We start from the raw sequence: 25351 nt of genomic DNA, 5'->3' as shown, positions 1-25351 counted from the left end.
GCCCAGGGGAGCCTTTCTACCCCACTGCTCTTGTGTGGGGATCCTTTGAGACTGGTCGCATTTACATTTCAGAGCTTTGGCTATTTGCAGGTCACTAGTCTGGCATGAGTGTCCGTCCTGTGCTGCCGCTGGACCTGCTGGGTCCGTGTTGTTTACCAAATTCTCCAAAGTTTGTTCTTCCTTCTAGACCCTGGAATCTTTGGACACTGCTAACTCCTGTGTCACAAACTCAGGTTTCATGCACTGGACACTCTAGTGTCTCTGGGAACTAGGTCCTGCTGAGGTCGCCAGAGCCCAATCTACCTCAGACCCCCGTCTTGTGGGCCAGCTCTGGATGCTGCTGAACTTCTAAAGCATCCTGGGCTTTGATTAGCCTCCAGTCTCTCTCCTTTTCCTCTTCCCCCTTCCCTTCCCACTTTTCTTGCCAAACTAGGCCCTTTTGACCAATTAGGTCAGTAGAGACTCAGATAATATTTGATAATCATTCTGAGTCTTTGATGTATTGAGAATGTGTTCTCTGCCAGTATGGCAGAATGTTATAATGTTAAAATTCAATGTTAAAATTTGACTTTACTAAATATATTGAAGGTAACCAGAATGTTAAAATCTGACTTTATTTTTTGTGTTGTTCATTCAGTCAACTGAGAGGTGGTCGTTTTTTCTGCACTTTTCTTAATAATTATATCAACACATTTCAAGCAAAACTTATTTTTCTGAGCTTGTTGCCTTGTGTGATGTTGGTAAGTGAGTTTGGGGTTGAATGTTGGGTTCTAGCTGGCTGGCTGGGTTGGGGGATTTGGTTTGCAGCCCTGTCTGAGGGATGATATGGTGGAAATCACCTGGCACTTGGCTGATCCAAGTTGCTAGGAGAGATGAGCAAACATAGGGCAAATAGTGCCAGCATGTGAAAATCTCCTCTCCAGGTCTCCACTGCCTTCTCAATGCTGTATGTATATTTCACATGGTTAAGGCATTGATACATCCCAATCATCAAATCCATAAATAAATGAACAAGACAATTTCAAGGGGGCATATGTTCTGTGAAGAGATTAAAGGGGATGGGGTGATAGTGCAGAATGGGCAGTGTGCTTCCGGTGGTCAGGGAATACTTCATAGAGCAGGAGACCTTTCTGAGTCCCAAATGACAAGAAGGAAGGTCCAGAGCTGATTTCCACTTGGATGAAACAACAAGTGTAACAGCCCTAACATAGAGCTTGGTGTTTTTGTGTGGATAGAGAGGAAGCTCATTTGTACCTGGAGCTAGAGAAGGGAGAGGCAGGATCTTGTAGCTCATGTGAAATATCTGAGTTTTTTTCAACTTGAAATAAGAAAGCATTGGAAGTTTAAAACAGCACTTGACATGATATAATTTGCATATTTAACTAATCACCTTAATTGTTCTGTGGACCCCTTGGGGGCAGGAGAAGTAGTTAGAACATCGAAGTAATACAGGTGAGAATCCATGGTTACTGACTTAGGCCATAGTGTTGAGAATACACAGAAGTGGCCAAACTCAGAATAAATTTTAGAAATTGAAAATGACAGTTTGGATGCAGAAGGAAACATTTCAGAGAATCAAACCACATCTCTCTTCCCTCCAGCTCTCCCCTCCAGAATTTCAATAAGATTCTGGAATTTGAAGCACCATGTAAAACTACAGGCAGGAGCAATGAAAAAGTAAGGCTTCTTTGAAGTTCTGATTGAGGAGTAGCAAAAGCCCATGTGTCCTCCCTATCAACATGCAGCTAGGCAACTCTGTGGTAGTATATTCTGTGGAAAACTGAAGCTGAGAGACTGAACTCAAGATGCTCAGCGGAGGATGGCAGTGATATGCTTGGCTGAAAAGATGATTAAGCCCTGTATTGAGATGGTGGAACCACATGAAGGAAGCAGACTGGAATTACTGGGAAGGCAGCAGCCCTGGAGAGCAACTGGACCATAGGAGATCTCATATGAGCAAGGAGTAAACTTTCATGTGATAAGTAACTGAGATCTTGAGGGCTTTTGGTCCTTTAATTTAGGTCAGTTGTGGACATGGCAGTGCAGACAAATAAGGGAACTCTGAAAAGTCTCTATGAAGACAGTAGTCTGGCTCATATTGCTATTTTAAATTTTAGAAACTGAAATTTTCCTTGTTATATTTCAGGGATATCACAATCTCTTCCTGGCAGACACACACTCCAAATAGCCTAGGATAACAAAATTGGGGGTTTTGAAGAAAAAGAAACAAAAATAAATTTCAGAAAATATTTCTTCCACTACACTCCTTATGTTTTCACTCACTTTTATACTTGAAACAAAATTTCCTTTGCCCAATATAGAGAAGCAATGTTAAAAATACAGTTTAGTTTTACCAGTACACTGGTTCCTAAATTACTCTTCTTGACCTAAGTAAGCAGTTTTCAAAAGAAGGTATACAAATGGCCAACAGGCACATGAAAAGATGCGAAACATCACTAATTATTAGAGAAATGTAAATCAAAACCACACAGGGATATCACCTCACACCTGTCAGAATGGCCATCATCAAAAAGTCTACAAATAATAAATGCTGGAGAGGGTGTGGATGAAAGGGAACCCTCTTACATGTTCGGTGGGAATGCAAATTGGTTCAGCCACTATGGAAAACTGTATGGAGGTTGCTTAAAAAAACTAAAAGTAGAGCTACCATATGATCCAACAATCCCATTCCTAGGCGTATATCTGGAAAAGACGAAAACTCTAATTCGAAAAGATACATGCACCCCAGTGTTCATAGCAGCCCTATTTACAATAGCCAAGACATGGAAACAAACCAAGTGCCCATCAACAGTTGATTGGTTTAAGAAGAAGTGGTACATACATACCATGGCATATTACTCAGCCACAAAAAGATGAAATATTGCCACTTGCAGCAGAATAGATTGACCTAGAGAATATCATACAAAGTGAAGTAAGACAGAAAAAGACAAATATATCACATACATGTGTAATCTCAAAAACAATACAAGTGACTCTATATACAAAACAGAAACAGACACACAGACATAGAAAACAAACTTGTGATTAGCTAAGGGAGCAGGAGAGGCATAAATTAGGCGTATGGTATTAACAGATACACACTGTTGTACAGAAAACACATAAGCAACAAGGATTTGCAAAATAAAACAAAACAAACAAAAACAAAACAAAAAAACACAAGGATTTGCTATATAGCACCGGGAACTGTATTGATTATCTTGTAATAACCTATTATGAAAAATAAGCTGAAAAAATATGTATATAACAAACAATTTTTTTGTACACTGGCAACTAACACTATATTGCAAATCAAGTATACTTCCGTTAAAAAATAAAATTAGTCTTCTTGAGAGGATCAGTAGCTGGGAGTGGTAATGAAGGGGGTTTATCAAGCAGTTCTATTGAAAATTTTATTTTATTTCAAATCAACCGGCACACTAAGTTTGGATACTCACAATCTGGACCACTCTTCTCAGGAAGTGATGCCCAAATCCAGCTGTTCTTCCATGTCCAGTAAGTTTTTGCTATACTTAAATTTGGAAAAGCAAGAGACATTGACAATGACAATTACATAGAGGCAAGGATAGAGCCACCTTTGTTCTCACTGCGACGATCTCTGCTAGGCCTCTCTCCACTTCTGAGAAATAACAATCACGAGTCCAGTGTATATTCATCAAGTTTGTAGACAAAAGGCTACGAAACCAAAAGTAGTATGTCGTGTGGTTTTAACAACTTACCCCCACCATCACCTTTTAGAAAAGTCAATATTACAGTTACAAGATCTAAAGACTTTCCTATCTATAGTTCCTAGTTAGTTCAACAAAGTCAACTAGATCTCTGTAATTTATTTTAGTTTATTCGTTCTTCTGCTGATGAACAATAGGGTTATTTCCAAATCTTTGTTATTTCAAAGAATGATTTACAGAACAGCTTTGTATATAGGATTACTGGGTTGTATTTATGTTCACTTTTAATTTTTAGGAAAAGCCAGGTTACCCTCAAATTTCCACCTCTATTGGCAGTGTGGGAGAGTTCTGGTTTCTCCATATCTTGACCCACTTTTTTATATTGTCAGACCTAATCAAAATAGGCAGAGAATAGCTTCTCTGTTGCTAGGGATCCTGCACATCTTCTTGTATTTATTGGCCATTTGGATTTCCTCTTTTCTGAATTACCTATTCTAAAGCTCTGCCTACTTTTTTTGGTTTGACTATTTTTGTTGTTGTTTTGTAGAACTTATGTGATATTCTGAATAGTAATTCATTGTCTATTTCATGTGTGGTGACAAACTTCTCCTAGACTGTAATTTCTTTTAATTTTTTACGTCATTGTATTAGTCAGGGTTCTTCAGAGTAATAGAACCGATAGGAGATATATGTATAGCTCTTAGTAGGGGAACTCATTCATTTGGTGGTTATGGAGGCTGAGGAATCCCACGATGTGTCAGCTGGGCCATCAGCAAGATGGTGAATGGGGAATATGGTTGGGTCTGGGTTCCAAAGCCTGGGAACCAGGAGTGCCCATGTCACATGCTCCAAAGCAAGAGAAGACGGATGCGTCTGCTCAAGCAGAGAGTAAATTCACCCTTACTCTGCTCTTTTGTTGCATTTGGGCTCTCAGTGGTTTGGGTGATCCCAGCTGCAGTGGTGAAGGCGATCATTACTCAGTCTACTGATGCAAGTGCTAATCTCTTCCCGGAACAGCCATGCAGAACACACAGAAGTAATGCTTTAGCAGCTATCTGGGCATCTCTTAGCCCAGTCTACCTGTGAAATTAACCATCACAGTCATTACTTTGGAATCATTTAAATATATCAGACATTCCCATCATGGTGCTTTTGGTTCTCTAAGACATTGTTCCACCCTGAGTTCACAAAGACATTCTTTAATATTTTCTCTGAAAATTCTGTGTTGTATCCGTCTGTAATGCACCTCAAATTTATTTATGTAAGTGGTATGCGGGCAAGCTCCAATTCCACCCCCCAAAATAGTACCAATGCCACTACCACATATTGAATAGACTATCCTTCCGCATTGGTTTGGTACCCTACCTCCTTCATAGGCAGATTCCCACATATCCATGTGTCTGTGTCTGGCCTCTCTATTCTGTACGTAGATATATTTGTCCATTGCAGCTCAAATATCACAGTTTGGTAGAGGAGAAGTCACCCCTCTTTTTTCTTCTTTTACGGAATCATCTTGGAGATTCTTGTTTGAATACTTCCGTACTTACTGGATCTGTCACCTTGCGCAAGTTTCTTAATATCTCCTTGATGCGGTTTCCTCATATGAGAAAAAGGGTTCATAGGATTTCCCTTATAGGGTCACTATGAAGATAAGTCATAAATAAATTCTTCTATGCAGAATGCATTGAACAGTGTCTGGCATTAGATATTCGCCATATATTAGCTATTTTTAATAATATTTGTTCTATTAGAGGTACAGAGAAACTTCTGTTGATCAAAAAAAAAAAATGGAAAAGAGAGTGAAAAGACAAATCAAAGAGTGAGAACAGATATCGTGTTACTCATACTCAGTAAAGAACTAATAATCAGAACATTTAACTACTACCAAGACAGACAACCCAGCAGATAAATGGACAAAATACTTCATTGCAGCTCTATTCACAATAGCCCAGAGCTGGAAACAACCTAAGTGTCCATCATTGGATGAATGGATAAAGAAGGTGTGGCACATATATACAATGGAATATTACTCAGCCATAAAAAGAAACGAAACTGAGCTATTTATAATGAGGTGGATAGACTTAGAGTCTGTCATACAGAGTGAAGTAAGTTAGAAAGAGAAAGACAAATACCGTATGCTAACACATATATATGGAATTTTAAAAAAATGTCATGAAGAACCTAGGGGTAAAACGGGAATAAAGACACAGACCTACTTGAGAATGGACTTGAGGATATGGGGAGGGGGAAAGGTAAGCTGTGACAAAGCGAAAGAGAGGCATGGACATATATACACTACCAAACGTAAGGTAGATAGATAGTGGGAAGCAGCCGCAGAGCACAGGGAGATCAGCTCGGTGCTTTGTGACTGCCTGGAGGGGTGGGATGGGGAGGGTGGGAGGGAGGGAGATGCATGAGGGAAGGGATGTGGGAACAGATGTATATGTATGACTGATTCACTTTGTTATAAAGCAGAAACTAAAAAAAAAAAAAAAAAAGAATCATTTGGTTTATAGTGTGTTGTATTGTAGACTGTTTCCAAAACTCAGATTATGTTTTTAATTGTTTTCATTCTAATATTGTTTATTGATGACTTCTCCTGTTTATTTATTATTTACAATATTATATTTAGTAGTACCTAATTTTCTGGACAGTTTTAGACTTACAAAAATTTGAGCTCGTGGATCAGGGAGTATTGACCCGACCCCACTCCCATGTCCCCCTATTAGTAACATCTTAATTCCCATGATATATTGATTAAATTAATGAACCAATGTCAATATGTTATTGTCTACTAAAGGCTATCATTGGTTCAGATTTCCTCACCTTCACCCAACATCCTTTTCCTGTTCCAAGATTTCATCTAAAATATCAAGTTTCATTTAGTTTTCATGTCTCCTTAGGTGTCTCTTGACTGTAACAGATTCTCAGACTTTCCTTGGTTTTGACCAAGTTTTGTAAAGAAACCTGAGTTTGGGGGAATACTGGTCAGGTATATTGTAGGATGCCCCTCTATTGGAATTTCATGCTTTTCTTATGATTATCTTGGGTTACTGTATTTTTTTGGAGGAAGATTACGGAGGGAATTTTATCACATTTAAATCACATCATATCAAGGACATATACTATCAAAGTAATTTATGGCTTTTTGTTTTTTGGCCACACCTCGCAGTTTGTGGGATCCTAGTTCCCTGGCCAGGGATAGAGCCTGGGCCCTAGGCAATGAAAGCACTCTATATAATTTATTAACCAGTTCTTTATTTTATTTTTTAAGTAACAGACTTCTATTTTATTAATCATTCATATTTTTGTATATGTTTGTTTTTCCTTTTGTTTTTTTGAATTGTTTTATCATTTTAATATTTTTTTCTTTCAAATAATTCTGAGGTATTTTGGTTTAATTTTTACTAAATACTGGCATACAACCTAAAAATCAATAGATTTTTAGCTATTATATGGATATTGTTGTAGATGTTATGTGGATATTCATTTTTAAATAAATATGGTTGTTTTCAGTTTTTTGATTATTCACTTTCAATTTTATTTCATGATTGAAATAAAAGATTGATCAGGATGGTCAATATGTTGATTCTATGGAATTTTTACTGAGATTTATTATGTGGTCTTAACAGCGGTAAATTTTTGTAAATGTTTTACGTGTGTTGAAAAGCATTTTGCTATGTGGTTGCTGCAGGTAATATAACCAAAGTTGTTAAATTTATTGTTTAAACTTCTATAACATTATTAATTTCCTTCTAATCTATCAGTTTCTGAGAGAATGGTGTTTGAAAAAAAAAACCTCCCACCATTATTGCAAATATGTCAGTTTTACCTTATAATTCTCAGTCTTTGTGTTCTATGTCTCAGTGCTATGTATCTAGGTGCGTAAAGTGCATCATTGTAATCTTTCCCATGAGTTTTTCTTTTTGATAACTATAAGCTGTCCTTCTTTTACCTTATAAATACATTCGATATTAATTGCTGCTACACCAGGTTTCTTTTGTTTAATATTTGCTTGGTTTGACTTTCCCACTCCTTCTATTTTCAAATTCTTAGTTGGCTGTAAGATTGGTTTAAAAAATCAAAAGGGCGCCGACAAAGTGGGCTGATCAACCAGAGCAATTACTGTTGATTGGTGCTGATCAAATTATACATTTTCCCAGGTATAAAGCCAGAGCCATCAGGACATGGGTCTGCATTTGGAGGCCAGCTGCCCAGAGCACACTGTCTCTCTCTCTGGGTCCTTGAATATCTCCAACTGGAATCAGGATTTTGTTGGTAGAAGGTAGGTCATTTTATTTCTGTAATTTGTGCTTATGAGCAAAAGAGTTTTTTTCCTACCAGAAGTTATAAAAAATGACACTATTTATGCATATATATATATAGAGAGAGAGAGAGAGAGCGAGAGAGAGGGAAGTATACATTGGGATATCGATTCCTTGAGTTTTTATTTTTAAACTATTTTCCAACTTGTGAAGTTAATATTTTTCTTAATATTTTCTTGGTAAAAATCACAAAGATTTTCAGGAAAAAGCACCTCATTTAGTGAACTGCGATCTAATGGGAATGAGAGGGTTTCTAGAACTGGGTAAGGAGTGTGTCAATTGGAAGGGACTTGAAAACTATGTGGGATCAAATTAGAGATTTTGATTGGATATGAGGTTATTAGAATTGGGGCGGTACCCATTGAATTAAAATTGGTGTGGGACATATATAGCCAGACTTTGAGCACAGCCTGTTTCATCCAGAGGCTGAATCCTTCAAGGAAACCATTTTCTGGGTCCTAGTGTATCCTCATTTGGAATTAAGATTTTGGACTGGCAGAAGGCAAGCACTTTTTTGGCCTTTTGTTTTTCCCTTTAAAGCATAAAGATGAAAAGGATGATATTTTATATCAGAAAGCCACTTCTTTTCCCTGGTAATATTCTCATTTATTTATGCATTTAAAGTAAAAGCATTGCATGCATACCATTTTTAGATTTCTTCATTGGGGCCATGTATTTCTGTTATTAAAGGGATTAAAACCTTTTTAGCTCTTTCACTTTATAATTGATTGTTAACTGGTGTATGGGATCTATAGATTTTGTTTGCTAATCAGTGTCTAGAAACTTGGTTGAACCCTATATTTCTTTACTTTTTTTAACATCTTTATTGGAGTATAATTGCTTTACAACGGTGTGTTAGTTTCTGCTTTATAACAAAGTGAATCAGTTATACATATACATATGTTCCCATGTCTATTCCCTCTTGAGTCTGCCTCCCTCCCACCCTCCCTATCCCACCCCTCTAGGTGGTTGCAAAGCACCGAGCTGATCTCCCTGTGCTATGCGGCTGCTTCCGACTAGCTACCTATTTTACGTTTGGTAGTGTATGCAGGTCCATGCCACTGTCTCACTTTGTCCCAGCTTACACTTCCCCCTCCCCATCTCCTCAAGTCCATTCTCTAGTAGGTCTGTATCTTTATTCCCATCTTGCCCCTAGGTTCTTCTAGACCATTTTTTAAAAATATTCCATATATATGTGTTAGCATACGGTATTTGTTTTTCTCTGTCTGACTTACTTCACTCTGTATCGCAGTCTTTAGGTCCATCCACATCACTACAAATAATTCAGTTTTGTTCCTTTTTATGGCTGAGTAATATTCCATTGTATATATGTGCCACATATATGGTGGTTCTATTTAAAATTTTTGAGGAACCTCCATACTGTTTTCCATAGTATGCACCATAGCTGCACCAGTTTACATGCCTACCAAAAGAGTGTACTTCTTGCCCTTAAATTCAAACTTTGAAATTAAGATTGCTATACAATTTTCTTTTACTTGATATTAAATCAGTTTGTTTTGTCATTCACTTATTTTCAATATTTTGTACTTTCTTTAGGTTTGGCTTGGAAACTTCGATGAAGAGACTTTCTGCTACCGTGAGGTGAGAAGCCACCCATGCACTCAAGTCTGGGAATCTGCAGAGGCCTCAGGCACTTATACCCCCAACAGAGGAAACTCACAGAGCTGCAGGCTGATGCAGGACTTGGCACAGAGAGCCGTCTCCTCTGGGAAATACTCTCTATTTCCTTTGGCTCCAAAATGCTGACAAGAGTGGGGTCCTTCTTGTGGATTGACAAGCCTGGAGAAGACATCACCTCATTTGCTTAAAAATTCAAGTCTTGGGCTCCCTGGTGGCGCAGTGGTTGAGAGTTCTCCTGCCAATGCAGGGGACACGAGTTCATGCCCCGGCCCAGGAAGATCCCACAGGCCGTGGAGTGGCTGGGCCTGTGAGCCATGGCCGCTGAGCTTGTGCGCCCGGAACCTATGCTCCGCAACGGGAGAGGCCACAACAGTGAGAGGCCCGCGTACTGCAAAAAACAAAAGAAAAAAATAAACTTCAGCTCTGAGTTCCTGCCTCTCAGATATATCAAAACTTCTTTCAAAATAAAGAAAGTATAGGGAAGAGGTTACTCCCCAGCATTCTCAGGTATCCAAAGCATACCTAAGAAGCTGGGAGTCCATTGCTTATTCTATTGCAGCCATGCAGTCTAAGCACTTTGGTAGACAGATCCCAAGTTGTAAGATTATGATCTTCCACCCAACCATGGAAGAATTTGAAGATTTCAACAAATATATTGTTTACATGGAATCGCAAGGTGCACACCGAGCTGGCCTAGCCAAGGTAATTCCACCGAAAGGATGGAAAGCCAGACAGACGTACGATGATATCGATGACATCTTAATAGCCGCTCCCCTCCAGCAGGTGACCACTGGGCAGGCAGGTGTGTTTACTCAACACCACAAAAAGAAGAAAGCCATGACTGTGAGCGAGTATCGCCGCTTAACAAACAGTGAAAGACACCGGACTCCATTCTACTCTGATTTTGAGGATCTGGAGCGAAAATATTGGAAAACACGCCTCTATGATTCACCAGTATATGGTGCGGACGTCTGTGGCTCCTTATTCGATCAAAATATGAAGCAGTGGAACCTTGGCCACCTGGGAACCATTCAGGACCTGCTGGAACAGGAGTGCGGAGTGGTCATCGAAGGCGTCAACACCCCCTACCTGTACTTCGGCATGTGGAAGACCGCCTTCGCCTGGCACACAGAGGACATGGACCTTTACAGCATCAACTTCTTGCACTTCGGGGAGCCCAAGACGTGGTACGCGGTGCCCCCGGAGCACGGCCGGCGCCTGGAACGCCTGGCCAGGGAGCTTTTCCCGGGCAGCTCGCGGGGCTGTGAGGCCTTCCTGCGGCACAAGGTGGCTCTCATCTCGCCCACGGTCCTCAAGGACAACGGCATCCCCTTCGGTCGGGTCACTCAGGAGGCTGGAGAGTTCATAGTGACGTTTCCCTATGGCTACCACTCTGGCTTCAACCATGGCTTCAACTGCGCGGAAGCCATCAATTTCGCCACCCCGCGCTGGATCGATTATGGCAAAGTGGCCTCGCAGTGCAGCTGCGGGGAGGCCCGGGTCGCCTTCTCCATGGACCCCTTCGTGCGCATCCTGCAACCAGAGCGCTATGAGCTGTGGAAACGCGGGCAGGACCGGACCGTGCTGGACCACACGCAGCCCACGGCGCCGTGCAGCCAGGGCCTGAACACCTGGAGGGAGGTCCACGCACCCAGGGGATCCGCGCTCCACCGGAGGCACTGTCCGTCCCGCAGCCCCTCGCACCGCCGTCCGCCCGTGGCCGCCTGCCATGGGACCCGCTTCCGTGACCCTGTGGGTCTTGCGTCCCAGGCCCCCTCGCCGGCCCGGGGTTCTTGCTCTGCTGCCCGGTTCGGGGCTGTGCCTGCCTACAGCTCCACGGCGCCCGGCCTGACTCCGCCGCTGACCGCAGGTCCATCTGCTGCGGATCTCCACCTAACTGGCCGATACGGTCCTTGTCGTCGTCCTCGGGAAGAGGGGACTCGGGACCGGACTGTCCGCGCCTGGGCTAAGAGGCGCCTCTCCTTAGACACAACGCACACATCTCTGGACTTCGAAGCTCAGCTCCCGTTTGCTGGCGATCCCTTGATGGACAACCCTGCGTTGCTGAGCCCATGGCTCCAGCATCCTTCTAAGGCTTCCGGGTGCTGTTGTGCCCCTGATCTTCAACTCTTGGGTCCTCCATTGGATCCCGAAAATCCGATGCACCCTGGCCCATGCCTGCCATCTCTGGAGGGTATTACATCCAGTTACCTTGACAGCCTCCCTTTGATACCTCCCAACGTCATTGGGAGTCTGAGAGTGTTCCCCAGGGACGATGCTGGGAACTGCAGGGCCCCCGTGAACTTCTGTGAGGTTGTAAGGTTGGACCACTCTTATGCCTCTAAGAGTCTTGTCCCAGCTGCAGAGACCAGTCTCCCGCACCCTTGACTGTGATCCCCTGGGGCTAAAGCTAGAGGTACCTGCATCTCTCGAGTCCTGGGAGGAATTCCTCACCAATGGATGGTCTTCAATCTGTGAGGCCATGACTACTGAAGAATTTGCTAAATGTGACTTTATCTGACCCTCCACCTCAGAAATCACAGAAGCTCCCAGCCAAGCAACAAGCTGGGCTGGGCCTGTCCTCAGTTCAGATGCTTTATCTCCTAGAAATGACCCATTTCCCAAGCTGTCAGATGCTTTCTCCTACCATGACAACCAGGGCTCCCAGCAGCCTCTGAAGTGGACCTTCCCACGAGGACAGCTGCCATAGAATGTTGTACCTCTCAGGTATTCTCATCTCGCAACTGAACATTGATGGGCCTTTGGCTTCTGCCTTGGCTTAGATGGTATGGACACTGCTCGCTTCTGATGGCACCCTCAGGGGACCTCCTTGCAGTGGTGTGCCTCTAGTCCCCATAATAATTTGGGGCAACACTGGATGATGCTGAGGATCTGGCTGAGCCCCTTCCATCCCCAAGCTTCATCTGGGCCTCTGAGTCACTGACCGTGGTTTCCAGTGGATAGTGCTGCAACCACAAGCAAGCCTCAGGAGCTTCTCATACCACACGCCTGTGAATCTGACACCCTCTTCTTCCCAGGCCACTGCTCATGGCCTAAACTAGACCTTTGCCCATTTGGGTCTGTTCGCTAGTTTTGTCTCATAGATTTTTTAACTTTATTGATGTTTATTAAAGTTGTTATCCCAATGTGTATCTGCAAAGCAAAGAAAGGTAACATCCTTAAAATATATTTTTAAAATCAGAATTATCCCCTAAAGGAAAGTAACCTTGCAATAACCAACCCGCTCTTTTGCTTAGCATCACTTCCTGTTCCCACTCCCTTCTGCCTACATCTTTTATTTTGTACAGCCACCTCCTGCCTCTGCAGGAGACCCTCCAACATTAGCAGGTGGGTCTGGTTCAGTCTCCTATGGCGTCACTGCTTCTTCCCCTGGGTCCCGATGCACACACTACTTTGTGTGTACCCTCTAAGAGTGGAGTCTATGTTTCCCCCAGTCCTGTTGAAGTCCTGCAATCAAAGCCCACTAGCCTTCAAAGTCTGATTCTCTAGGAATTCCTCCTCCTGTTGGAGGACCCCCAGGTTGGGAAGTCTGACGTGCGGCTCAGAACCTTCACTCCAGTGGGTGAACTTCTGTGGTATAAGTGTTCTCTAGGTTGTAAGTCACCCACACATCAGTTATGGGATTTGATTTTATTGTGATTGTGCCCCTCCTACCATCTCACTGTGGCTTCTTCATTGTCTTTGGATGTGGGGTATCTTTTTTGGTGAGTTCCAGTGTCTTCCTGTTGATGACTGTTCAGCAGTTATTTGTGATTCCGATTCTTGCTCTCACAAGAGGGAGTGAGAGCAACTCCTTCTACTCCACCATCTTGAACCAATCTTTGATGCAAAAGTTTTAAATTAAAATTTTAACTAGATTAAAAGAGTAACATAATGACTGAATGATATTTATTGTAGGAAAACAATGATGGTTTAAAATAAGGAAACCTAGTAAAGTGACTTATTAGTAGATCCAAGAAGAAAAGTTATATGATCATTTTCATAGATCCTGATGGACATATGATAGAATTCAGTGCTCAGTTCTGTTTAAAACATGCCCCCCCCCAAAAACAACAACAAAGAAAAACCGCAAAAAAACATGCCCCCACAGAGGAATCAATGAATACTTCCTTAAACTGAAAACATTTTCTCTGTTTATCTAGTTAAATATTTTATCCCAAAGGCCAGCAATTTACTTAAGAGGGAAACATATGTGACATTTCTGCCAGTAATTAAAATAGAATTAGAGGTATTAAGCAATGCAAAATATTACAGCTGTAAGTGATGGAAAGGAAGAGACAAAATTTACTTTTTTTGATGGTTGTGAAAACCCTGGTTCCTGGAAAACCCAACCAAGAGGCTATTTATACCTATCTTTTTTCTCTTACTCTTCACCCTAGCAGGGCTCAGTGCTGCCCACATTTTACTTCTTGGGACATTTTACCAATGGTGAAAAGCATTTCTGCATTGAGGAGGCAGAATTAATTTTCCTAAATCAAAATGTTGGGTGGGGGTGTGCTTCCCTGGTGGCGCAGTGGTTGAGAGTCCGCCTGCCGATGCAGGGGACACGGGTTTGTGCCCTGGTCCGGGAAGATCCCACATGCCGTGGAGCAGCTGGGCCTGTGAGCCATGGCTGCTGAGCCTGCGCATCCGGAGCCAGTGCTCCGCAATGGGAGAGGCCACAACAGTGAGAGGTCCGCGTACCGCAAAAAAAAGAAAAAAAAAATGATGCTGAGGGGATTGAAGCAGAACTCAGTCAGAACTTTTTTGTCCATCTAAAATGAGTAAAAATAGGGCTTCCCTGGTGGCGCAGTGGTTAAGAATCAGCCTGCCAATGCAGGGGACATGGGTTCGAGCCCTGGTCCAGGAAGATCCCACATGGAGCAACTAAGCCTGTGTGCCACAACTACTGAGCCTGAGCTCTAGAGCCCTCTAGCCACAACTGCTGAACCCGTGTGCCACAACTACTGAGCCTGAAAGCCACAACTACTGAGCCCATGTGCCAGAACTACTGGGCCTGTGCTCTAGAGCCTGCAAGCCACAACTACTCAGCCTGTGTGCCACAACTACTGAGCCTGTGCTCTAGAACCCACGAGCTGCAACTACTGAGTCCATGTGCCACAACTAAGGAAGCCCATGCACCTAGAGCCCGTGGTCCACAACAAGAGAAGCCACCTCAATGAGAAGCCTGTGCACCACAACAAAGAGTAGCCCTCACTCGCCCCAACTAGAGAAAGCCCGCTCCCAGTAACGAAGAACCAACACAGCCATAAATAAATAAGTAAGTAAGTAAGTAAATAAATAAATAAATAAATAAATAAAATGAGTAAAAGTAAATGGAAAGAACCAAAGAAGGGCCAAACATTCAGAGATTCTTTATTAGGTAAAAAATTGTTGGGTACTATTGTGTGCAAAAGGGTAGTCAGCGTTTGTTCAAGACTAGGATTCCTAAAATCAAAATTTCAGAAAAGGTCAGATGACAAGGGCGACTTAGTTGGGGTAGAGAGGAAAATGATTTAAAAAAGGGGAGGAGGTGAAGAAGCTGAGAGGTCAGCTTGCTGAACAATGTAAGAAAACTCTCTTGCTAACTTTCATATTTTTCTTGCTTATGTCAATGGTCACCTTCACCTACTTATTATTTCAAACTCCCTACCTTTCCCGGAACTTCCATTTTATTTCTCCTTTCATTTTTAAGCAGCTACTTACTGGTGAAGTTTCCCTCATTGTCCCAGACCTCTCTGATCTTCTATAACACACTATCATCACTGAGCACAGACAACATGCCAGGCACCATACCAAGCCTCAAGATCAGCACAATACACAGAATCACCCTATGAGGTAGAAACTACTATTATTCTCTTTAAATAGATGAAGACACAGAATGATAGAAAAGTTGAATAAAATACTTAAGGTGACTGTTTTGTAAATCTTGGGTGAGTATTCAAATCCAACTTATTGATTAATGCTAATTCTGTACTTGACTTATCTTCCCCATGGAAATAGACATCTTTTCAGGAAGGTCTAAGTCTTGATTTATTTTTATATTCCCCATTGAACCTATTTTGATACCTTAAGCATAGTAGTCACTCAATTCATGTTTATTTGAGTAAATGCTTAAGCTACATCATCTAGCTAGAGTTTCTTATCTTTTTCTCTCCTTACTAAAAATTATTCTTTTTTTCTTTTCTTTTTTTTTTTTTTTTTCCTGGGAAGCTCTCCTTCACTATCCCCCTATTCTTTTTTTTTTTTTTTATTAGTTTCTGCTTTATAACAAAGTGAATCAGTCATACATATACATCTGTTCCCACATCCCCTCCCTCATGCATCTCCCTCCCTCCCACCCTCCCCATCCCACCCCTCCAGGCGGTCACAAAGCACCGAGCTGATCTCCCTGTGCTCTGCGGCTGCTTCCCACTATCTATCTACCTTACGTTTGGTAGTGTATATATGTCCATGCCTCTCTTTCCCTTTGTCACAGCTTACCCTTCCCCTTCCCCATATCCTCAAGTCCATTCTCAAGTAGGTCTGTGTCTTTATTCCCGTTTTACCCCTAGGTTCTTCATGACATTTTTTTTTTAAAATTCCATATATATGTGTTAGCATACAGTATTTGTCTTTCTCTTTCTGACTTACTTCACTCTGTATGACAGACTCTAGGTCTATCCACCTCATTACAAATAGCTCAGTTTCGTTCCTTTTTATGGCTGAGTAATATTCCATTGTATATATGTGCCACATCTTCTTTATCCATTCATCCGATGATGGACACTTAGGTTGTTTCCAGCTCCGGGCTATTGTGAATAGAGCTGCAATGAACATTTTGGTACATGTCTCTTTTTGAATTATGGTTTTCTCAGGGTATATGCCTAGTAGTGGTATTGCTGGGTCATATGGTAGTTCTATTTTTAGTTTTTTAAGGAACCTCCATACTGTTCTCCATAGTGGCTGTACCAATTCACATTCCCACCAGCAGTGCAAGAGTGTTCCCTTTTCTCCACACCCTCTACAGCATTTATTGTTTCTAGATTTCTTGATGATGGCCATTCTGACTGGTGTGAGATGATATCTCATTGTAGTTTTGATTTGCATTTCTCTAATGATTAATGATGTTGAGCATTCTTTCATGTGTTTGTTGGCAGTCTGTCTATCTTCTTTGGAGAAATGCCTATTTAAGTCTTCTGCCCATTTTTGGATTGGGTTGTTTGTTTTTTTGCTATTGAGCTGCATGAGCTGTTTATAAATTTTGGAGATTAATCCTTTGTCAGTTGCTTCATTTGCAAATATTTTCTCCCATTCTGAGGGTTGTCTTTTGGTCTTGTTTATGGTTTCCTTTGCTGTGCAAAAGCTTTGAAGTTTCATTAGGTCCCATTTGTTTATCTTTGTTTTTATTTCCATTTCTCTAGGAGGTGGCTCCAAAAGGATCTTGCTGTGATTTATGTCATAGAGTGTTCTACCTATGTTTTCCTCTAAGAGTTTGATAGTGTCTGGCCTTACATTTAGGTCTTTAATCCATTTTGAGCTTATTTTTGTGTATGGTGTTAGGGAATGATCTAATCTCATACTTTTACATGTCCCTGTCCAGTTTTCCCAGCACCACTTATTGAAGAGGCTGTCCTTTCTCCACTGTACATTCCTGCCTCCTTTATCAAAGATAAGTTGGCCATATGTGCGTGGGTTTATCTCTGGGCTTTCTATCCTGATCCACTGATCTATCTTTCTGTTTTTATGCCAGTACCACACTGTCTTAATTACTGTAGCTTTGTAGTATAGTCTGAAGTCAGGCAGCCTGATTCCTCCAGCTCCGTTTTTCGTTCTCAAGATTGCTTTGGCTATTCGGGGTCTTTTGTTTTTCCAAACAAATTTTGAAATTTTTTGTTCTACTTCTGTGAAAAATGCCAGTGGTAGTTTGATAGGGATTGCATTGAATCTGTAGATTGCTTTGGGTAGTAGAGTCATTTTCACAATATTGATTCTTCCAATCCAGGAGCATGGTATATCTCTCCATCTATTTATATCATCTTTAATTTCTTTCATCAGTGTCTTATAATTTTCTGCATACAGGTCTTTTGTCTCCTTAGGTAGGTTTATTCCTAGATATTTTATTCTTTTTGTTGCAATGGTAAATGGGAGTGTTTTCTTGATTTCATTTTCAGATTTTTCATCATTAGTGTACAGGAATGCCAGAGATTTCTGTGCATTAATTTTGTATCCTGCTACTTTACCAAATTCATTGATTAGCTCTAGTAGTTTTTCGGTAGCATCTTTAGGATTCTCTATGTATAGTATCATGTCATCTGCAAACAGTGACAGCTTTACTTCTTCTTTTCCAATTTGGATTCCTTTTATTTCCTTTTCTTCTCTGATTGCTGTGGCTAAAACTTCCAAAACTATGTTGAATAAGAGTGGTGAGAGTGGGCAGCCTTGTCTTGTTCCTGATCTTAGTGGAAATGGTTTCAGTTTTTCACCATTGAGGACAATGTTGGCTGTGGGTTTGTCATATATGGCCTTTATTATGTTGAGGAAAGTTCCCTCTATGCCTACTTTCTGCAGGGTTTTTATCATAAATGGGTGTTGAATTTTGTCGAAAGCTTTCTCTGAATCTATTGAGATGATCATATGGTTTTTCTCCTTCAACTTGTTAATATGGTGTATCACATTGATTGATTTGCGTATATTGAAGAATCCTTGCATTCCTGGAATAAACCCCACTTGATCATGGTGTATGATCCTTTTAATGTGCTGTTGGATTCTGTTTGCTAGTATTTTGTTGAGGATTTTTGCATCTATGTTCATCAGTGATATTGGCCTGTAGTTTTCTTTCTTTGTGACATCCTTGCCTGGTTTTGGTATCAAGGTGATGGTGGCCTCGTAGAATGAGTTTGGGAGTGTTCCTTCCTCTGATATTGTTTGGAAGAGTTTGAGAAGGATGGGTGTTAGCTCTTCTCTAAATGCTTGATAGAATTCGCCTGTGAAGCCATCTGGTCCTGGGCTTTTGTTTGATGGAAGATTTTTGATCACAGTTTCAATTTCAGTGCTTGTGATTGGTCTATTCATATTTTCTATTTCTTCCTGAGTCAGTCTTGGTAGGTTGTGCATTTCTAAGAATTTGTCCATTTCTTCCAGGTTGTCCATTTTATTGGCATAGAGTTGCTTATAGTAATCTCTCATGATCTTTTGTATTTCTGCAGTGTCAGTTGTTACTTCTCCTTTTTCATTTCTAATTCTACTGATTTGAGTCTTCTCCCTTCTTTTCTTGATGAGTCTGGCTAATGGTTTGTCAATTTTGTTTATCTTCTCAAAGAACCAGCTTTTAGTTTGGTTGATCTTTGCTATCGTTTCCTTCATTTCTTTTTCATTTATTTCTGATCTGATCTTTATGATTTCTTTCCTTCTGCTAACTTTGGGGGTCTTTTGTTCTTCTTTCTCTAATTGCTTTAGGTGCAGGGTCAGGTTGTTTACTCAAAATGTTTCCTGTTTCTTAAGGTGGGATTGTATTGCTATAAACTTCCCCCTTAGAACTGCTTTTGCTGCGTCCCATAGGTTTTGGGTCGTCGTGTCTCCATTGTCATTTGTTTCTAAGTATTTCTTTATTTCCTCTTTGATTTCTTCAGTGATCACTTCATTATTGAGTAGTGTATTGTTTAGCCTCCATGTGTTTGTATTTTTTACAGATCTTTTCCTGTAATTGATGTCTAGTCTCATAGCATTGTGGTCAGAAAAGATACTTCATACAATTTCAATTTTCTTAAATTTACCAAGGCTTGATTTGTGACCCAAGATATGATCTATCCTGGAGAATGTTCCATGAGCACTTGAGAAAAATGTGTATTCTGTTGTTTTTGGGTGGAATGTCCTATAAATATCAATTAAGTCCATCTTGTTTAAAGTATCATTTAAAGCTTGTGTTTCCTTATTTATTTTCATTTTGGATGATCTGTCCATTGGTGAAAGTGGGGTGTTAAAGTCCCCTACTATGATTGTGTTACTGTCGATTTCCCCTTTTATGGCTGTTAGTATTTGCCTTATGTATTGAGGTGCTCCTATGTTGGGTGCATAAATATTTACAATTGTTATATCTTCTTCTTGGATCGATCCCTTTATCGTTATGTAGTGTCCTTCTTTGTCTCTTCTAATAGTCTTTATTTTAAAGTCTATTTTGTCTGATATAAGAATTGCTACTCCAGCTTTCTTTTGATTTCCATTTGCATGGAATATCTTTTTCCATCCCCTTACTTTCAATCTGTATGTGTCTCTAGGTCTGAAGTGGGTCTCTTGTAGACAGCATATATATGGGTCTTGTTTTTGTATCCATTCAGCCACTCTGTGTCTTTTGGTGGGAGCATTTAGTCCATTTACATTTAAGGTAATTATTGATATGTATGTTCCTATTCCCATTTCCTTAATTGCTTTGGGTTCGTTATTGTAGGTATATTCCTTCTGTTGTGTTTCTTGCCTAGAGAAGTTCCTTTAGCATTTGTTGTAAAGCTGGTTTGGTGGTGCTGAACTCTCTCAGCTTTTGCTTGTCTGTAAACGTTTTAATTTCTCCATCAAATCTGAATGAGATCCTTGCTGGGTAGAGTAATCTTGGTTGCAGGTTTCTCTCTTTCATCACTTTAATTATGTCCTGCCACTCCCTTCTGGCTTGTAGAGTTTCTGCTGAGAGATCAGCTGTTAACCTGATGGGGATTCCCTTGTGTGTTATTTGTTGTTTTTCCCTTGCTGCTTTTAATATGATTTCTTTGTGTTTAATTTTTGACAGTTTGATTAATATGTGTCTTGGCGTATTTCTCCTTGGATTTATTCTGTATGGGACTCTCTGTGCCTCCTGGACTTGATTAAGTATTTCCTTTCCCATATTAGGGAAGTTTTCAACTATAATCTCTTCAAATATTTTCTCAGTCCCTTTCTTTTTCTCTTCTTCTTCTGGAACCCCTATAATTCGAATGTTGGTGCGTTTAATGTTGTCCCAGAGGTCTCTGAGACTGTCCTCTGTTCTTTTCATTCTTTTTTCTTTATTTTTCTCTGCATCAGTTATTTCCACTATTTTATCTTCCACCTCACTTATCCGTTCTTCTGCCTCAGTTATTCTGCTATTGATCCCATCTAGAGTATTTTTCATTTCATTTATTGTGTTTTTAATCAATGCTTGATTCATCTTTAGTTCTTCTAGGTCCTTGTTAACTGTTTCTTGCATATTGTCTATTCTATTTCCAAGATTTTGGATCTGGGAAATAGAATCTTGGATCAGCTTTACTATCATTATTCTGAATTCTTTTTCAGGTAGACTGCCTATTACCTCTTCATTTGTTAGGTCTGGTAGGTTTTTATCTTGCTCCTTCACCTGCTGTGTGTTTTTCTGCTTTCTCATTTTGCTTATGTTACTGTGTTTGGGGTCTCCTTTTTGCAGGCTGCAGATTCGTAGTTCCCGTTGTTTTTGGTGTCTGTCCCCCGTGGCTAAGGTTGTTTCAGTAGGTTGTGTAGGCTTCCTGGTGGGGGGGACTAATGCCTGTGTTCTGGTGGTTGAAGCTCGATCTTATCTTTCTGGTGGACAGGTCCACGTCTGGTGGTGTGTTTTGGGGTGCCTGTGGCCTTATTATGTTTTTAGGTATCCTCTCTGCTAATGGGTGGGGTTGTGTTCCTGCCTTGCTAGTTGCTTGGCATAGGGTGACCAGCACTGTAGCTTGCTGGTCGTTGACTGAAGCTGGGTGCTGGTGTTGAGATGGAGATCCCTGGGAGATTTTCGCTGCTTGATATTATGTGGAGCTGGGAGGTCTCTTGTGGACCCGTGTCCTGAAGTTGGCTCTCCCACTTCAGAGGCACAGCTCTAACTCCTGGCTGCAGCACCAAGAGCCTTTCATCCACCCGGCTCAGAATAACAGTGAGAAAAAGTAGAAAGAAATAATTAGTAGAAGAAAGAAAGAGAGATTGAAAGAAAGGAAGAAGGGAAGGAAGGAAGGAAGGAAGGAAGGAAGAAAGAAAGAAAGGAGGGAGGGAGGAAGGATGGAAAGAAAGGAAAGAAAGGAGGGAGGGAGGGAGGAATGAAAGCAAAAGGAAGAGTGAATGGAAGAAGAGAGGGAGGGAGGGAGGAAGGAAAGAAAGAAAGAAAGACAGGAGGGAGGGAGGGAGGGAGGAAGGAAAGAAAAAGAAAGTGGAAAGAAGAAGGGTGAGAGGGAGGGAGGGATGGAGGAAAGAAAAAGAAAGAAGGAAAGGAGGAGCGGAGGGAGGGAGGGAGGAAGGGAAGGGAGGAAAAAAAGAAAGAGCAGGTAAAGTAAAATAGAATAAAGTATGAAATATAGTAGCGTTATTAAAATTAAAAAGTAATTATTGAAAAAAAACACGGACCGAAAGAACCCTGGGACATATGGTGGAAGCACAGCTATACAGAGAGAATCTTACACAGAAGATTACACATACACATTCACAAAAAGAGAGCAGGGGGAAAAATCAAAAATCTTGCTCTCCAAGTCCACCTCCTCGATTTGGGATAATTCGTTGTAAAAAGAGGAAAAGGGCGAAAAGTCTGAAATCTTGCTAAGTCCACCTCCTTAATTTGAGATAATTCGTTGTAAAAAGAGGAAAAAAAAAGTCTTAAATCTTGTCCTCAAGGTCCACTTCCTCAATTTGGGATGATTCGCTGTCCATTCATGCACTCCACAGACGCAGGGCACATCAAATGGACCGTGGAGCTTTAATCCGCTGCCTCGGAGGCTGCACAGAGAGATTTCCCTGTCTCTGCTCTCACAACTCCCGGGTCTCAGCCTTGGACCTGGCCCCGCCTCTGCGCGTAGGTCGCCGGAGGGCGTCCGTTCTTCGCTCAGACAGGACGGTTTTAAAGGAGCCGCTGATTCGGGGGCTCTGGCTCACTCAGGCAGAGGGGAGGGAGGGGAATGCCCTCTCCTCGCGCACCAGGCAACAAAAGGGAAAAAAGTCTCTTGCCTCTCCGGCAGCTCCAGACCCTTTCCCCGGACTCCCTCCGGGCTAGCACTAACCCCTTCAGGCTCTCTTCCTGCCGCCAGCCCCAGTCCTCTCCCTGCGCTCCGACTGAAAGCCGATACCCGAGCCTCAGCTCCCAGCCCCGCCCGCCCTGGCGGCCGAGCAGACAAGTCTCTCGGGCTGGTGTGTGCCTGAGGGCACCGATCCTCTGTGCCAAAATCTCTCTGCTTTGCCCTCCACACCCCTGTTGCTGTGCTCTCCTCCGCTACTCCGAAGCTTTCCCCCTCCGCCACCTGCAGTCTCCGCCCTCGAAGGGGCTTGTAGTGTCTCTTTTTTTCTTGTTAAATGTGTGAAATTGATAGAAAGGGAGAAGCTTTTCTGTTAAAAGTTTAAAGCGTTTGTTTTTCAGTTGTGGGAACACTTTTTTATTTATTTTTATTTTTTATTTTTTTGTGGTACACGGGCCTCTCACTGTTGTGGCCTCTCCCGTTGCGGAACACAGACTCCGGACGTGCAGGCTCAGCAGCCATGGCTCACGGGCCTAGCCACTCTGCGGCATGTGGGATCTTCCCGGACCGGAACATGAACCCGCGTCCCCTGCATCGGCAGGCGGACTCTCAACCACTGCACCACCAGGGAAGCCCTGGGAGATGGAATTCTTATTTCTTCTAGATTAAAAAAGAATATATATGTGTAACTAATATATGTATTATTTATACATAAATATATAAATATATATGTAATACATAGTTATTGTCTCATGGGTGATATGTTATGTTGTCAAGTTAAAAGTTTTAAACACAGGGTTGTATCAGGCAAAATACTTTCATTTTATGGGAAACTGAAGGAATGGACCAGAGTTGGACATCAATGATTTTGGAGGGTGTTGAGGGATTGGAAAGGAATGGTGCTGAGTGAATTCAGTTTTTGATGGGACACATAGAACTAGACCATCAGTTTATGCTGCTTCATTTTGAGGTTGAGTCCAAAGGGGAAAGCATATTTCTGGATCTTGAAAAATGTTCATGTGAAGTTAGGATTTCACATTATTAGACAATTGCCTGTTTACTTCTCCACTCTTGTTTCTTATTTAGAAAAGAATATGTAAAAGAGATTAAGGCAAGAACTATTTACATTTGAGATGGAGTTAACATTTTTTTAGTCTTTACTTTTTATTTTGGTGATTAAATGTTTAAAAATTTTATCAAGTTTATCTTTTCATGTTCAGGTTTCAAAGAAATAGTTTCACTCAAAATAGTTTCCTTTAGTGAGACGATAACAAACTGAGTTTACTAGTAGTGGAAAAGAACATTTTGGAGTCCATGATTGGTCTTCAGACAATGGAATTATATCAGAGCCGACTGAATAAAATTATTCCCTCAATCATATCCATAATATAAATCTTCACTAATTTTTTAAAACTTTTTATTTTATTTTGGAATATAGTTGATTAACAATGTTGTGTTAATTTCAGGTGTACAGTAAAGTGATTCAGTTATACTTATACATGTATCCACTCTTTTACAAATTCTTTTCCCATTCAGGTCATTACATATTATTGAGCACAGTTCCCGGTTCTATATACTAGGTCTTTGTTGGTTATCCATTTTAAATATAGCAGTGTGTACATGTCAAGCCCAAACTCCCTATCCCTCCTCTCCACCCTTCCCTCCTGGTAACCGTAAGTTCATTCTCTAACTCTGTTTCTATTTTGTAAATGAGTTCATTTGGGTTCATTTTTTAAAAGAGGTATCATACAATATTTATCTTTGTCTGATTTACTTCACTCGGTATGAATCTCTAGGTCCATCCATGTTGCTGCAAATGGCATTATTTCATTCTTTTTAATGGCTGAGTAATGTTCCATTGTATATATGTACCTCATCTTCTTTATCCTTTCTTCTGTCGATGGACAATATAGGTTGCTTCCATGTCTCAGCTACTGAAATCGCATTTCCTTTTGCGAGAAACTGCTGAATCTAAGATTCGGTGCCTGAATGAACTGGAAAGCTGGGAGATATTTTTAAAATTGTAGTTGCTTAGAGTTCAGGTGACAATTGTTGGTGGTGAGTGACATATATGAGAGGTTATACCGTTGTAGTAGTTAATACTTATGTTTTATATGATAATGATTCATGTGTATCTCCAGCAACTTCAGCTATATCCAGAACAGACCTTGGGATTTGGGAGTTTGAGGCTTATTAATTTAAAACCATAGCATCTGAGGAACATGCCATCTAGAATCTAAATTTTACAATAATGACATTTCGTCCAGTCGTGAAAAAAAAATTATTTCACAAATATATTGCTTACATGGAATCCAAAGACTCGCACAGAACAGGCCCCGTTAAGAAATGGAAAATCGGACGCCTGATACCATTGTAATAGCCAGTCCGTTCAACAGGGGGCGAGGGGGAAGGAGGTGTGTTTACTAAATACCGGAAAAGAAAAGTCCTGGCGGTGAGCAAGCATCTCCAGTTTTAGGAAAAAGCTAAAAGTATCAGATTGAGGCATAGGTGGATTCCGAAAATTCGGAGCTAAAATATTCAAAGAAACGCTTATACTTACTACCAACTTATGGTGTTAAAAATCAATGGCTCCTTCACCAAGTAGGGAAGTGGGGGGGATGAATTGGGAGATTGGGATTGACATGTATACACTAATATGTATAAAATAGATTACTAATAAGAACCTGCTGTATAAAAAAATAAATAAAATAAAATTCAAAAAAAAAATCAGTGGCTCCCTGTATGATAAAAACTCTGA

General features: G+C 41.0%; 1 protein-coding gene across 1 annotated transcript; it reads left to right on the top strand.

Moving 5' to 3' along the window:
- Nucleotides 1–10213: 10213 nt before the first annotated feature.
- On the top strand, nucleotides 10214–12040 carry LOC307055556 (lysine-specific demethylase 4D-like; the record flags this gene model as incomplete). Its single annotated transcript, XM_079707781.1, has 1 exon — nucleotides 10214–12040. The coding sequence occupies one exon, from the start codon at nucleotides 10214–10216 to the stop codon at nucleotides 12038–12040; it is 1827 nt and encodes a 608-aa protein (XP_079563907.1).
- Between the last annotated feature and the right edge of the window lie 13311 nt (nucleotides 12041–25351).

The sequence above is a fragment of the Hyperoodon ampullatus genome (assembly GCF_949752795.1).
Source record: "Hyperoodon ampullatus genome assembly, chromosome: 7".
NCBI lineage: Eukaryota > Metazoa > Chordata > Mammalia > Artiodactyla > Ziphiidae > Hyperoodon > Hyperoodon ampullatus.
Note: the sequence above shows the minus strand (reverse complement) of the source record. Positions and strands in the feature narration are given on the sequence as shown.